The sequence below is a fragment of the Cuculus canorus genome, chromosome 9 (assembly GCF_017976375.1).
Source record: "Cuculus canorus isolate bCucCan1 chromosome 9, bCucCan1.pri, whole genome shotgun sequence".
In the NCBI taxonomy this organism is placed as follows: domain Eukaryota; kingdom Metazoa; phylum Chordata; class Aves; order Cuculiformes; family Cuculidae; genus Cuculus; species Cuculus canorus.
The window spans coordinates 17,760,476-17,773,512 of NC_071409.1; the positions used below are offsets into that span (position 1 = coordinate 17,760,476).

Sequence of the window (13,037 nt, forward strand, 5' to 3'; positions counted from 1 at the left end):
ACAGTTCACAAAGACTCTTTAGTTTCTCTTCCACAGCGCAGACGAGCCAGGACTCGCTGCTTAGGACTGGCCCATACCAACCCTTGGGCCAGAACAAACGCTCCCCCTTAGTGACAGACTGACTCACAGGTTTCTAAAGGCAGGGCGGTTCAGCCTCCACTAGAACTGGGCCAACTCCCACCTTTACAGTAAGGTGCTGGACAAAGGCTACGACTTAAGAATGACTCACACGCACAGATGTACATATTGGCCTTTTTAGGTGGCAATTTCAATCTCTTTTAAGACTCCCTCATGATAAATGCCAAGGGACACTAAAGCTACCGTCCCATGCGATGCACAGCCAGTCCCCACTCCCAGGACACCACAGGACTGCACCAACACGGACTTACATCCTACTGCTGGGAAACACCAGGGTGACACTTACTGTTGAACCTGATGGCTGCAATTAGCACTGGTAAGACTGACGATCATCTGCAGCTTCTCAGTAGCGTAGTTTACAAACTGCTGTTTGAAGGCTCTCTCTTTTGCTCTAGTGGTCCAAGTCAGTCTTTCATAGAGATATAACAACCCATACATACTTAAGGACAGAGAGATGAGTTTCCAGCCTACTGTTTTCCAAATCTGAAAAAGAAGATTCTTCATTACCTTAAGTAAGTTCTCCTACAGAATAAAAATCTAATTCCACCCACTTCAATCATCTTCATGACCTTCCCACCAGATTTGTTGAAGAAAATATATTATTTCCATATTATTATTGCAGAGCAACACATCCGTATTCAAATGAGCTGGTACCCCAGTGGCATGGAGAACACGCAGGTTACAGAAGCCTCACTGCTTTTTCACAGAGGGGGAAAGAGAAAGCAAAGCTCCCAATAAATCCAAACCGAATGAGGGACCATCAAATCATCCCTTAATTCAGAATCTGAACACAGACACATGGCATAAAGAATACATTCAACTACCCTCAGAGCAATTAGATTAATTTTCTATATGTGTTATATGTGGATAGCCAGCATATAACACACGCTCCTCTAGCCCAGTGTTATTAAGTCTATTACATGCTTCATGTTGCACCCCGAACAGGAAAGACCCGCTTAATCTTTGCCATCTCTTCTAGTACAGTGCCCGTTGCTAATGCTACTTGCCACTCCGCCAACAACGATGATGCTCATAGAGGTCCGTGATGTCAGTGAAGCTAAACTCATTACCAAAGGAACCATAAAATCATCATGTGAGACGTTCTCCGGAGTTATGGCAGGAAGGCTGGCAGCAGATGGGGTGGTAGCTAAAGGACGAGGGATCTAGAAGAGTGGAATATGGCAGCCTGAGTAAAAAGCATTAAGGAACTACATAAGCATTTATTTTCATATATTCAGGGTTTGATTTACTTAAATGAAACTCTTCAGCATGGAAATCTGTACAATGCTCCTGGTAAGCACTGGAGGTTTTGACAGTTCCTTGCTCAACAGGGAGCTGGGTTAGAAGAAGCGTTCTGTGTAGGACGTAAGGATCAAAAAGTTACAAACAAAAATGTTACCCAAAGGGTTCAAATTCAAAGGAAAACAAGACTCGGGTAACGGCTGCAGAAAGTTTAGGACAGGATTTTCTTTTCTACCCCTGAATATAATCCAATAAAAACAACCCTCACCAAAAATAATTCACACAAAGGGATGAGGGAAAGTAGCAGCAAGCATGTAAACAGTAGAGGCACGTACAGTAAAAATCAATACATTCTCATGAAGATGAAAAAGGCGCTTAAAATGTCACCCTTATCTCTGGAGCACTCACTTGTAAGTTTGGATCTGCTAGTCCAAACAGCACTCGCTGAGCCTGTTTAGGACCCAAGAAACGATTTACGAGTGAAGTCCATCCCAAGGAAAAGTGGAACATTATATCTTCCTGAAAATCCGCACACAGGCTATGACAGTTTAGATCATAGCTAAGATCAAATTTCCTGCATGGAATTAGCAAGTGGAGCTGATCATGAGCAGCAGAAGGCAACAATGGTTTCAGATTTTCTAGAAGTGAAACAGAACAGTAAAGATGAGTTAACAAATTAACAATAAAAGTTAATCATTTATGGCACATTTGCAAGTAGAACCCTTGCACTACTCGGCAGCTTTGTGAACTAAAATAATCTAAACTGACCAATTCTTTTATTTATTTATTTGTAAGTATTGATCAGAGAATTTATTGCTCTCAAAAAAAAAAAAAAGAAACAGGCACACAAAATCAATTCAGAGCGAAAGCACCACTGGAAAAATTAACTAAATTAATTTAGTCAAATTAACTAAAGACCTCTATGAATGGTCAAAAGACAAGGATGGACTAAGAAAAAGTTGGTCTATCCAGCAGTTCTCTGGTGCCATACAGAAAAAGGCAACATTATCGCAAAGGTAACAGAAGGCTTCATGTAATTCCATGATCTTCCTCTGAATTGTTTATTACCCCATCAGATGAGAGCTGTGGATATGCAATGAAGTTACACAGTGCACAAATACTTTGTGAATGTATCCTGGTTTGCACTCAGAATCTGGAGAGACTGAGGGAAAGGATTATACTGCAGAAAGATTAGCTAACAATTAGTGTACTTCATATATATGTTGTGGAAGCCAGAAGTTTAAATGGGTTTATAAATGGATTAGACAAGTTCCCAGAAGACAGGTCCATTACTGCTAGCTTAAGCCACTAATCCAGATGCAGCATCCTGGCTCAGAAGTCCCTAAACTGGGGATGGATCACTATATTTACCTGGGTGCATTATTCTTCTCCCCAAGCATCTGTTACTGGTTAATATCAGAGACAGGCTACAAAGCTGAACAGACAGTCTTGATCTAAGATGGCTTTTCCTTTATCATTTTATAGCAATGGCATTAAATCACAATCAGAAAGAAAGATATTTTAAAAGATAGTTAGTTTCTTAAATTGTTTCCCTCAGAACAGAAATCTTAACATTCCTCCTCCCTGCTCTTACCAATCATCTCCTGCTGTGACTGATGCATTGACTCATTGACTTCGCTGGAGCAACGGTCAGCCAGGTTCTTTCCCAAACCATCTTCTATATGTTTGTTCAATTCCTGAAGTTTTATAAAGAATACATGCTCATCCATTTATATTTATCTGATCAACTGCATTATACGGAGCAATGTTAAACACTAAGCATTATTATTTACAGTGAGAAGAAAAGAATGTTACCATGGAAATACCATGCTTCTAAATTGCATGCAGTGACTGAAAACCTAATCCAAGTGAAAGATTTCTCTACAACTGTGACCATTAAAAGGCATATAGAAAAGTCTGTATTTTCAATAAACTGACACTGAAAAGCATACTACTACCACAGTGCCCCGCAAAGCTTTTATTGTCACCATTTGATGGGAGCCAATTTCATTGTTCTGCACAAAGATAAACTGATCCCATCAACCCCCATGGAGTTCTGCTCCAGACACTGTACAGAGCCAGGATGGCAGAGACTGTCCTGAAAATGCAGCAGTCCCAGCTGATCAACAAGGCTGGAAGTTGCAGCAGTCCATCAGTAGCAGCAAAGTCCAAGTCTACAAAGCAAACTCTTACAGGTGTATGAGCCTTTAAAATACTAAGTTTGAGGAGAAATTTACAGATTTTTTTTTTTAATAAAAATTGCCTTTTTCCTTTAAAAATAAAAATGAAAAAAAAACCCACCATAAAGTGTTTGGTAGTTGCAAAGTAATCTTATTTTTGGATCTACTTCATTTTAGGAGCAGTGAAAATTTGTTATGCAAGGTCTTTATTTCGTAGAAATGAAGACTACAACTCAGGATGTGAGTGAATTAAAAAGTCTCAGTAGCTGCTCTAGTAAGAAGACGGTCGAAACAAAGAATGATTTCTTTCCAAAACCAAAGCAGAAAATATTTTCAACCTCTTCCAGTTTTAGGTAGACAGACACAGGCATGTCAGAAAGTAATAACCGTGCAATACTTAAAAGTACCACATAAAATGCTACACAAATTATAAAAATAATGAAGTAGAAATTAAATGGAAGACAAAGAACCTAGCTTCAAATAACACAAGAAAACTTACTGTCTTATAGTGCTTCAACACTTGAGGAGAAGGGTGAAAATCTGAATAGAATTCATCAACTAAAACTGAAAGTCGGCAAATCTCATCAGTCATGGCAGAGGAGACCTGGAAGAATGCAGTAAATATATGAAATATTTCTCCCACCTTTTCCAGCTGGACCGAAGACAGACCACTGCAGCAACTGATTCAGAAACGATTCAATTACCGGAGAGTAAGGAAGGGCTACCAGTTTGATTATTTTTTACTTTTTTGTACTGGAGAAGGAACATAGTAGCCATTCCAAAGGTACTTCATATGGTGGGTAGGCAACGGAAGAACCTGCCTTACAGAAGAGACAGCACTTGACTCTGGGGGATTTTTCACACTGCTATTACTTACTTTATTTTCTACTTCCTCAGTAACACGTTTGATTTTTTCCTTAGTATCTTCTGTCAAAATGTTCAGCTGATTTCGAACAAAGTCCAGTCTATCCCTCTGGTCTTCTCGCTCCTCCATTGAATGGACTCTAACACAGCAGAAGGGAAATAACCATCACCAGCAGGTATTCTCCCAGTAATAGAACAAGCTCTGTAATTAGGCACAGACCACCTAACTGACTGTCTACTGAGCACCCAAGAAGAATCCAAAGTGACACTGGCTGAAAAAAGCAGAGGCACTGCTTCAGAATGACTACAATATAGATATGTTTTGATATATTTACAAAAATAGCATTTGGAGTTTGAATTGTTATCGTTGTACAAAACTACAGTTGAGAAAGGTGAGGGAATCAGGTGCCTTTAATACTTAAGTCTATTCTGATTTAAAAAATTAAAAAAAGAGAAAGGATAAATCCGATCAAACTGTCCTAGTGCTGCTCGCCAGCACCACTCAACTACTCCTTAACAGCAACACGAGCCTGATGACTCTGCAAAGCAAAGGGGAGGCAAAAGAAACTAACCTTGTCATAAAAAACTCTGCAGAAGTCCCTGACCTATCATTTAAGTAAAAATTGCTTAAAATCTAGAGCAGTTTTATCTTGAAGGGCCAGCAGAAACTTCAAACAGCAATTCAGATTAAGTGGAGTCACTACTGGGAGGTTGACTGACAGAAAGAAGTAGAGTGTCAGAATATTTTCAAACATTTCACAGCACGTTTTCATAGGATCTGACCAGGTGAGGCAAGTTAGTATGTAAACACGCAGTTTGTAAAAGCTGATGTACTCAGGAGTCTGTGGAAACACATAGACAGGAGATAGATGGAAAGGATCAAACAGGACAGCAAGTTCACTGTGTACAGGAGAGGCAACAGCTAGCAAACAGAAGTGAGGAAAAAAACTCATACATATGCAAACCTCCAAGAATATATGAAACTATCAGAGTAATAAGCTGCTATCATCAGCACTAAAAGGACTACACGAGCAAAGAGAGAATAAAGATTTTTAAGGATACAATCTGGAACAGGCTGGAGTCTAAGCCTTTGATGGCTTGGGCTCCTCTCATCCCCTACAGTATTCCAACCACTTGGAAATTAAAGTTCATCCATTTATTTTCTCAGTGTTTCTGCTGGCAAAAAAAACCCTCATGTAAAGCAGGCCCAAACATCACTTCTGAAATGCTGGATATAGCTAGAAAAACTTAAAATTTCAAACAGTTTTGAAAAAAAATAAAATTGAAAATTCACTGACTGCCTTTGTAACAGTAAATCAGTAAAGGAGAGTAACAAAATAAACCAAGATCCCTATACAGAACTTGAACACCAAGAGCAATGCCGAGCGGTGCAAGTGAATAGCAGCGAGACTGACACACCAGAGAAATTCTCTATTTCTTACCAAGTGAGAAAAATGAATTTTTAAGTCTTTAATGGCCCAAGAAAATCACCAGCATTGAAGTGACTCCTCAGAGGATCTGGATAAACCAAAGCCAACCAGCCCTCCAACCAACCTACCTTTTCTCTGCTGCTGCTATGTTTATGTCGTCCATAATGTTTTTCACAGTATCTATTATCTGTTTAGCTCTGATAGTGTGCTGTTCAAACTTGGTTTTCACGGCTGACTGCGAGATACACTCCTGCGAGGGGCCCAAGCCACAACACATTACTGCAATTCCATGCCAACACATTCAGGAATTTCACTGTCAGGAAGCACATGCTGCTAATTTTACTATGAACTTATATCCATTGGAAATAAAAAGGGAGAAAGCATAGAAATTAAAAGACAACAGAACTGAAATATCAAATGAATCTACAGCAGCAAATCTGTACCTTTGTGTTCATTCACAGTAATGTGCATAGGTTTTTATTCTTTTAAAACAAATTAATAAAGAAAAAAGAAAACTCCGAAGAACACGTAAAATTAATCTAGCTCTTCAGAAAAATTTCCAAGCAACCTCCTTGGAATTATAAATGTCTAACATGAACGCTGGCAATATTGCACAGCTTGTGGATTTTCAGGTGTAATAAATATTCTTAGTTTCAAGAATGAGTTCTGTCAGTAAATTTCATGTGCTCATGCCAATAGCGACCATCCAGGAACAAAATATACAATTAGAAATAAGAAACAAGGATTCTCTCATAGGATTTAAAAGTTGTTAAGTAGTCCTTAAAATATTAACTTATTTGCAGATTACTGGGGTGTTAAATGAATGAGTAGACAATGCTCTAAAGATACAACTTCTAATCTGTCTTCAATGTTTAATAATGTACAGTGATTCAGAAAATACAGGACGCTGATTGAAGCAAAATACAAACGTTCAACTTGGGCAAACATAAAGCAATTGTGATAAACCAAAAATTACAACTTCCAAATCTTCTCAGGCAACTGCACATCCTGAGTTATGCAGCCAATTAAACACTACTGGAGCTCAGCCTGCACTAAGTCCCCACGAAGCAGCAACATCTTCTGCGCTTGAGGGGAAGGAAGCAAGCAGCTGGTTTCTTTATAACAGATCTATGGGGTTTTTAAATTGTTCTCAATCTGTGGATGCATCTTTCACAAGACACACAGGTCTAGAATGCTTTTAAAAGATTTGCCTATGACCTTAGCATGTGCTGTAATAACACATTTCAGCTATCTGAAAATAACAGAACAAAACAAAATAAACAAAATGGATAAAATACATTCCCTGTTCCTCGATGAAGCAGATCTAGAAATCAGCAATGAAAAGCCAGAGTTTCTAAATATCAGCACATTGTAAGAGCTAGACTAGACACAGAGGAGTCTTCCCAACATTAGTATGTGGTGAAGAAAAGGATGACAGTCACTCACAACACAATCAGAAAATCCAAGTTAGAGCACTAGGAAAAACACAGAGGTTAGTTAAATGACCAAGAAAGGTAAGAAGGGGACAGCAGCAGTTTTGCTGTTAGCCTGTAAGTAAGTATTTATAGAGGCACAGAGAAAAGCTATGTTTCAACACTGTAACCCAAACCAGTTACCTTCCAGCCCACTTCCAGTATAGTAAGACAGTCTTTAGGTGCACAGCTTCTTACACTCCAATGCAGTGTTAGGGAAGGACTCTGCAGTAGCACACTAATTCAGGCTGTTATTCACTCCAATTTACAGCCAGAATTACTATTCTGCCCTGTCTCTCCCCTCCACACACAATCTCCGTTACCAGCTTTTTGAAGAAACTTGGGAAAACTACAGCCTGAGGCCTAGTGGGGTTTGGTTTCATGTAGAACATCCACTGAGCACTACTGCACAGAGCACAATGTGCAAGCACTTCTCTGCCACTTCAATAAGGCATTTCTAAGTAGCTCACAGTAAAATTTCAGAATACAGATACACACACTACTTTCTGTTATTCCACAGTATAAAAATTCAGAATTAATCCACTAATTCAACTTGCAGGTCATTTAAGATTGTACATTTTCCTTCTTTGTTGTAATACAGCTGACATACATACTAACATCACTTTTTAAAGCTACTACACGAGTGTCTAAAACCTTAATTTCACCACTGCTTATGAGTATTTCTGGTAACACCTAGACTAGTTTTTCTTCTTGCAACTTTAACCATCCTGTGCTTTGCAGAAGAATGTGTTATATCTATTTTTTGAATGCCTTTTGCTCTCACACAAAAGTCTACATAAGTGTAGTTACATACCTTTAGAAAATGAGCCAAATTTTTCCCATATCTCAACAAACTAGCACTGATGGATTGCTTCTCAATTTTTTTTTTAAGATTCCAGCTACACTGAGCTTGTACCAGTCCTAGGATGAACAGACTTCCCATCAGGGAACTGATACTAAGATCAGGAATGTGGAAGTACTGGCAAAGTAACAGTTCCTCTTCTCAGCCCATACGGAAAAAGGGAAGAACCCTTCCAATCTGAGTGAAGACAAAAGCAGTGTGAAAGAATCCAGAGCAGCAAAACCAGCAGATATAGCCAGTGGGAACAAGGAACGCGTGGACAAGTTTATAAACGAGGTGATGAGATAGCTTAGAGAGGTGAACTGGGTAACAAGAGTTTAAGAGGTGTTTGGAAAGTCTGAGCAGGGCACTTGAGCAGGGACAAGGAGATAAAGGCAAGATCAGACAGAAGCAAAGAAGGGGTCAGTGTTCGACAAGGACAGACAGAAGCATTTGGGCTCTCATCCCTTCCCTTTCACAGCTGGAGTGTAATCCAAGAGTCTTGGGATTTGCAGCTTTTCTGTCAGGAAACAGAGTAAACGCAAAGTGCTTCAGCCAGAAGTGCTTTAGGTACTCACGGCTTAACAGCATCTGAATTTGCTCTAGCAGTGCATAAAGCATGGTATCAAGGAGGATTTCATTCCCAGACTGAACACAGAAAATCCTACCTGATGTACAATATTCTTCACCAATAGATAGGCTGATATTGCCTAGTGCCGGTAAACATAACTGACACCAGCATCCATTTCTTTATCAGCTCAAGTGACAGTAATTTGAGCATGAGGTCTGAAAATTTCAGACCTGGTGAACCGCTTAAGTATCAGCTCTGCTTTAAAAGCAAATCAAATGCCATTATAACTTGGGAAACTGACTACAAAACCTGAATGTGCTGCAATATCAGACATTCAAAATTTAAATAACTTTGGCAATCATAATTTAGCACACGTAGTCATGCTCTTTAAGTGATGTGATCACACTCCTATTCTAAGCAATTCGCGTTGATTTCAGGACGAAACATGGCTGAGGAGGTAAAAACATTACAGAATCCTTACAGAATCCACACTTCCTGTTGGGATCAGAAGGTGCGAATGAGATGGATAAAGTGAAAGAAGGCCATTCAGTGCTGTTACAGAATCGGGTTTTGCCCTTGCCTCTGGCAAAGAAACTTGTCATGATTGTGACCTTGTGATAGATGCTTCTCATTTTGGTGTCCAACTTGGGACTGTAACATCTGATTTACAGATGTGCTGAGCACCCACAGTATCACATAATTTACTAAGTCACATGTCCATCTTAATCATGAAATATCCTAAGTGTTGAGTGCTTAACTATAAGATTTTGTCAACAAAGCTTTGGGTACAGCACATGGCAAAATATGTTAAAGAACAATAATTGATTTAGAAGCTTTCTTTCCACTTTTCCTACTGCTTGAAAGTTTGCCACTATAACTCTCAGGCCAAAAACTACAAACAAAAACTCATGTCTAGCTATAGCTAGTGACACAAACAAGAAATTTCATGGCTCAGACTCAGACCCTGCCAGTACTCTGAATCCATCGTTCCAGCAACTCTGTCATCCATTGTAAAAGTGTGGATAGAGGCTAAATTTAAAGTTCAGTCAGACATTTTTTTGCTTATGCAAGACAGGAACAAGCTGTTATTTTAACATTTTTTGATATACACACATCATCACATAACTTGGTTTTGCTAAGGTCAAATGGGCTTGATTGTAATGAGAGAAGAAATGCTTCCCAGAGCTCATTTATTTTTTTTAGATATACCAAACAAGGAGTTACTGGCTCAGGCACACAAGAGCCATCTCGAGCATGTGCTGTATACAAACTACAGCCACATCATTCAGGCTCATGTTGCATGAGATACACCAGTATATATTACACAAAACCATCAATGCATACCCAAAATGCCTTCTCAAGATATCCACAAATGGTTTTAATTAATTAGTTATCAAATTCAGCGAGGCAAATGGATCCTATTACAAAGAAATCATTCAATTGTCTAGCCAGGTCTGCTTCTGGAGAAACTGCAAACTCCAGCTATGAACGCAGGTAAACTGAAGGTGAAGGATGGATTCTGTACAGCAACAAGGATGCAAAAATAGCATTAGTGTTGAGACTATCAGAGCTAGTAGGCAGCTAATGGTGATAATTTCAAAACTCTGGCTTTAAAAATGCAAGTAAATATTTAGATTTACATTGGCGAAACAGGATTTCCTACTATTTGTACCCTGAATTAAAATAATTAAATAAAAAGCTACAACTTCAGAGCAAAATCAGGTTTAGTATACATCAAATATTTCCCCAGCTCATGGTTTTAAGTAATACAATACTTTCTAAGAGCACAGTCTTTTTTTATATAGACTATACAGGTATCGAGATTTCAAAATATGAGCTACAAGTCCAGTTTTAGTCCCTTCCCTCACTGAACAATAGTCATTGATACCTGATACAGTAACAGATACCTGATAATCAAGGTAAGAACAGATGATCAGAGCCCACAGATAAGGCAAAAATGTCAAATGGTTTGAATATCTTATACCCCCCACTTCTTAATAATGATTACGTTCAGTAAAATTAAGCTTCGCATAAGGAAGAGCTACCTTTGCATTAAAAAGCAGGCAATCTAAAAAGCCCATCATAAATACCTCAAATATCTGCTCGAAATGTTGAAATTCTTGGAATCTTGCTTGAAATCCTTCAGTAAGTGCTTCACCTGTGAAACACAACAGACCATAAGGGAGAGTGCAATTCCTCACAGTGACAGCATCTTAAATTTTTTTTTTATCATATTTTATAATATTTTATGATATTTTTCTGTATTTCAGGAAAAGTAAGAGTTCCTACACACCACCCTCTGGCATTCCTTGGGCCTTCTGTCTCCTAGCACTCAGAACTTCTTTTGCTGAAACAAAAAAGATGCGATTCCTTGCTTCTACAGGATCAATAACTTTGAGCTCATCAACTAGAAACGTCAGACAGCGCTCCATGTGCTGCCTGCGCACCTACGGAAAAGGTAAAAAGTTCATGAGAAAAAAGCCAAAAATTGAACAGTGACCAAATCACAACGTCAGAGTCAGAAACAGATGCTGAACAACCCATTAGGCAGCCGATGTCTTCTAATCCTACCCATGCATGCAGCAGCTGCTGTTTTTAACCATCTGAACAGCCCTGGACAAACCATACTTTCTTCTTCTACTGCCTGTATTTATTTAAGTCAGATATCTCTGACAATTACTGGGGTAACCCTTTCATCTCCCATATACAGAGAAATAAGTATCACTGCAAGCCAGCTGCCGTTGGGAAGATCCAAAGAGCACACTCAACTGTTCCATCTAACTCTGTACTGCGTCAGCTACTCTATGCACACATATGTGTATAACCTGTAGCCTCAGGCTGCTTTACCACTAAACAATAAAAAGTAATGCCACGAAGATTGAAAATAAGTGGAGGGAAAAGGTTCTAAACAAGCCTCCCATTGTGTTACCTGCTTGCACATATTGTAGTTTGAATTGCAGGCTGCTTTTTGCTCTCAACAAAGAACAAGTTATTTCCATTTTCTGACCAAATAACTTATCCGTTTAATAATAATATAAAAACACCATCTTGGTCTTAATAACTGCATTACCTAGCCAATTTAGTATGCTTTTATGAATGTGCAGGCCTTTTCTTTACATACATATTAATATTTTAAAAAATCAACCCAAACAAAAACCATTAAGTCACTCACATCTTCCATATATTCTGGTTCTGATGCGGAGGCATCCCATCTATTATTCAAGATGAAGATGTTTGGCTTGGAAAGTCGTTCATTCACTTTATGGAAGAAATGTTTTTCCTGAGAATTAAAGCACAAACAGAAAACTCTCTAGACATCGAAGCCAGAGCCACAGATTCTTCTGTAACAAATTCTGAAGTTAAACTTCTTTAAAAGTTTCCTATTAAAAAGAATTCATTAGCACTAAAACCCACTCATACACAACACAAAAAAAAAGCTTATGACAGTTCACTAGTCATTAAATGACTTCAAACTGATGCCAATGTTACGCCAAATAAACTGCAAGCTTCTTTAAAACTGGTACAAATTAAGAAAACCTCCAAAACAAATAGTTTAGAAAACAGTGGTGCAGAAGTCTATTTTTCCATAAACCTATCACATCATTCACTGTCTTTTTTTTTTTCCCCTTTTCCTTTCACTCCTACTATTTCAAAACTTCATCTCCTTTGGTCCTCCTAACCCCTCTATTAAATTCACCTTCAACTGTGACACTCAAAATATTGTTGCTGAAGAGAGGAAGGAAAAATAAACAAACAAAACACGACTGTATCTGCTCATTTCATTTTTTAAGATGCTTGTTTAAAACTATGAAGTCTTCCTTAGCTGAACTACCAAGATGCTCCTGTCCACCCTGCCAAATCTGGTTTCTATATTCAGACAAACACCATCCGACTATATTCTTCAATTAGGCAACCTCAGCTTGACCTACAGACAAGTCACAGGCGAGGACGTCCAGAGGACGTATGGCTAGAGCCACAGGGAAAAAGCCACTGCTGAAGGTTTTTATTTTAGAAATAAGACACGCAGGTATCTGAAAACATATTTGGGTCCCCTGCCAGTACCTACCACCCATCATTGCTGTTTTCACAGTCATAATAGGTAAGTTGTGATGAAATGAATCCTGACACAGCACAGCTCAAACAGAAGAGATCTCTGTGCTGTCATAAGCTTTTTGAATCTGCAGCAGGACACGACTGGATATTTTGGACACAACACTGGGGATACGTTAGTCTCCATCAGTTGGGGATGTATGTGCCAACAAGGTGACTGTTGCAGAAACAAGCACGTTGTCTGAAGAG

General features: G+C 38.9%; 1 protein-coding gene across 4 annotated transcripts in view; it reads right to left on the reverse strand.

The window, feature by feature from the left end:
* Positions 1 to 13,037, reverse strand: part of MFN1 (mitofusin 1) — a 29,507-nt gene that overhangs the window by 7,896 nt on the left and 8,574 nt on the right. For 3 of the 4 annotated variants that reach the window (XM_054074859.1, XM_009559288.2, XM_054074857.1), the window contains exons 6-15: positions 11,911 to 12,018; positions 11,032 to 11,185; positions 10,829 to 10,896; positions 5,983 to 6,104; positions 4,438 to 4,564; positions 4,060 to 4,164; positions 2,975 to 3,077; positions 1,789 to 2,018; positions 1,146 to 1,301; positions 425 to 621 (exon numbers count right to left, since the gene is read on the reverse strand). In XM_054074859.1, coding sequence (XP_053930834.1) covers positions 425 to 621; positions 1,146 to 1,301; positions 1,789 to 2,018; positions 2,975 to 3,077; positions 4,060 to 4,164; positions 4,438 to 4,564; positions 5,983 to 6,104; positions 10,829 to 10,896; positions 11,032 to 11,185; positions 11,911 to 12,018 — 1,370 coding nt within the window. The remainder of the gene's footprint in view (positions 1 to 424; positions 622 to 1,145; positions 1,302 to 1,788; positions 2,019 to 2,974; positions 3,078 to 4,059; positions 4,165 to 4,437; positions 4,565 to 5,982; positions 6,105 to 10,828; positions 10,897 to 11,031; positions 11,186 to 11,910; positions 12,019 to 13,037) is intronic. The other variant, XM_054074858.1, reaches the window with a different exon arrangement.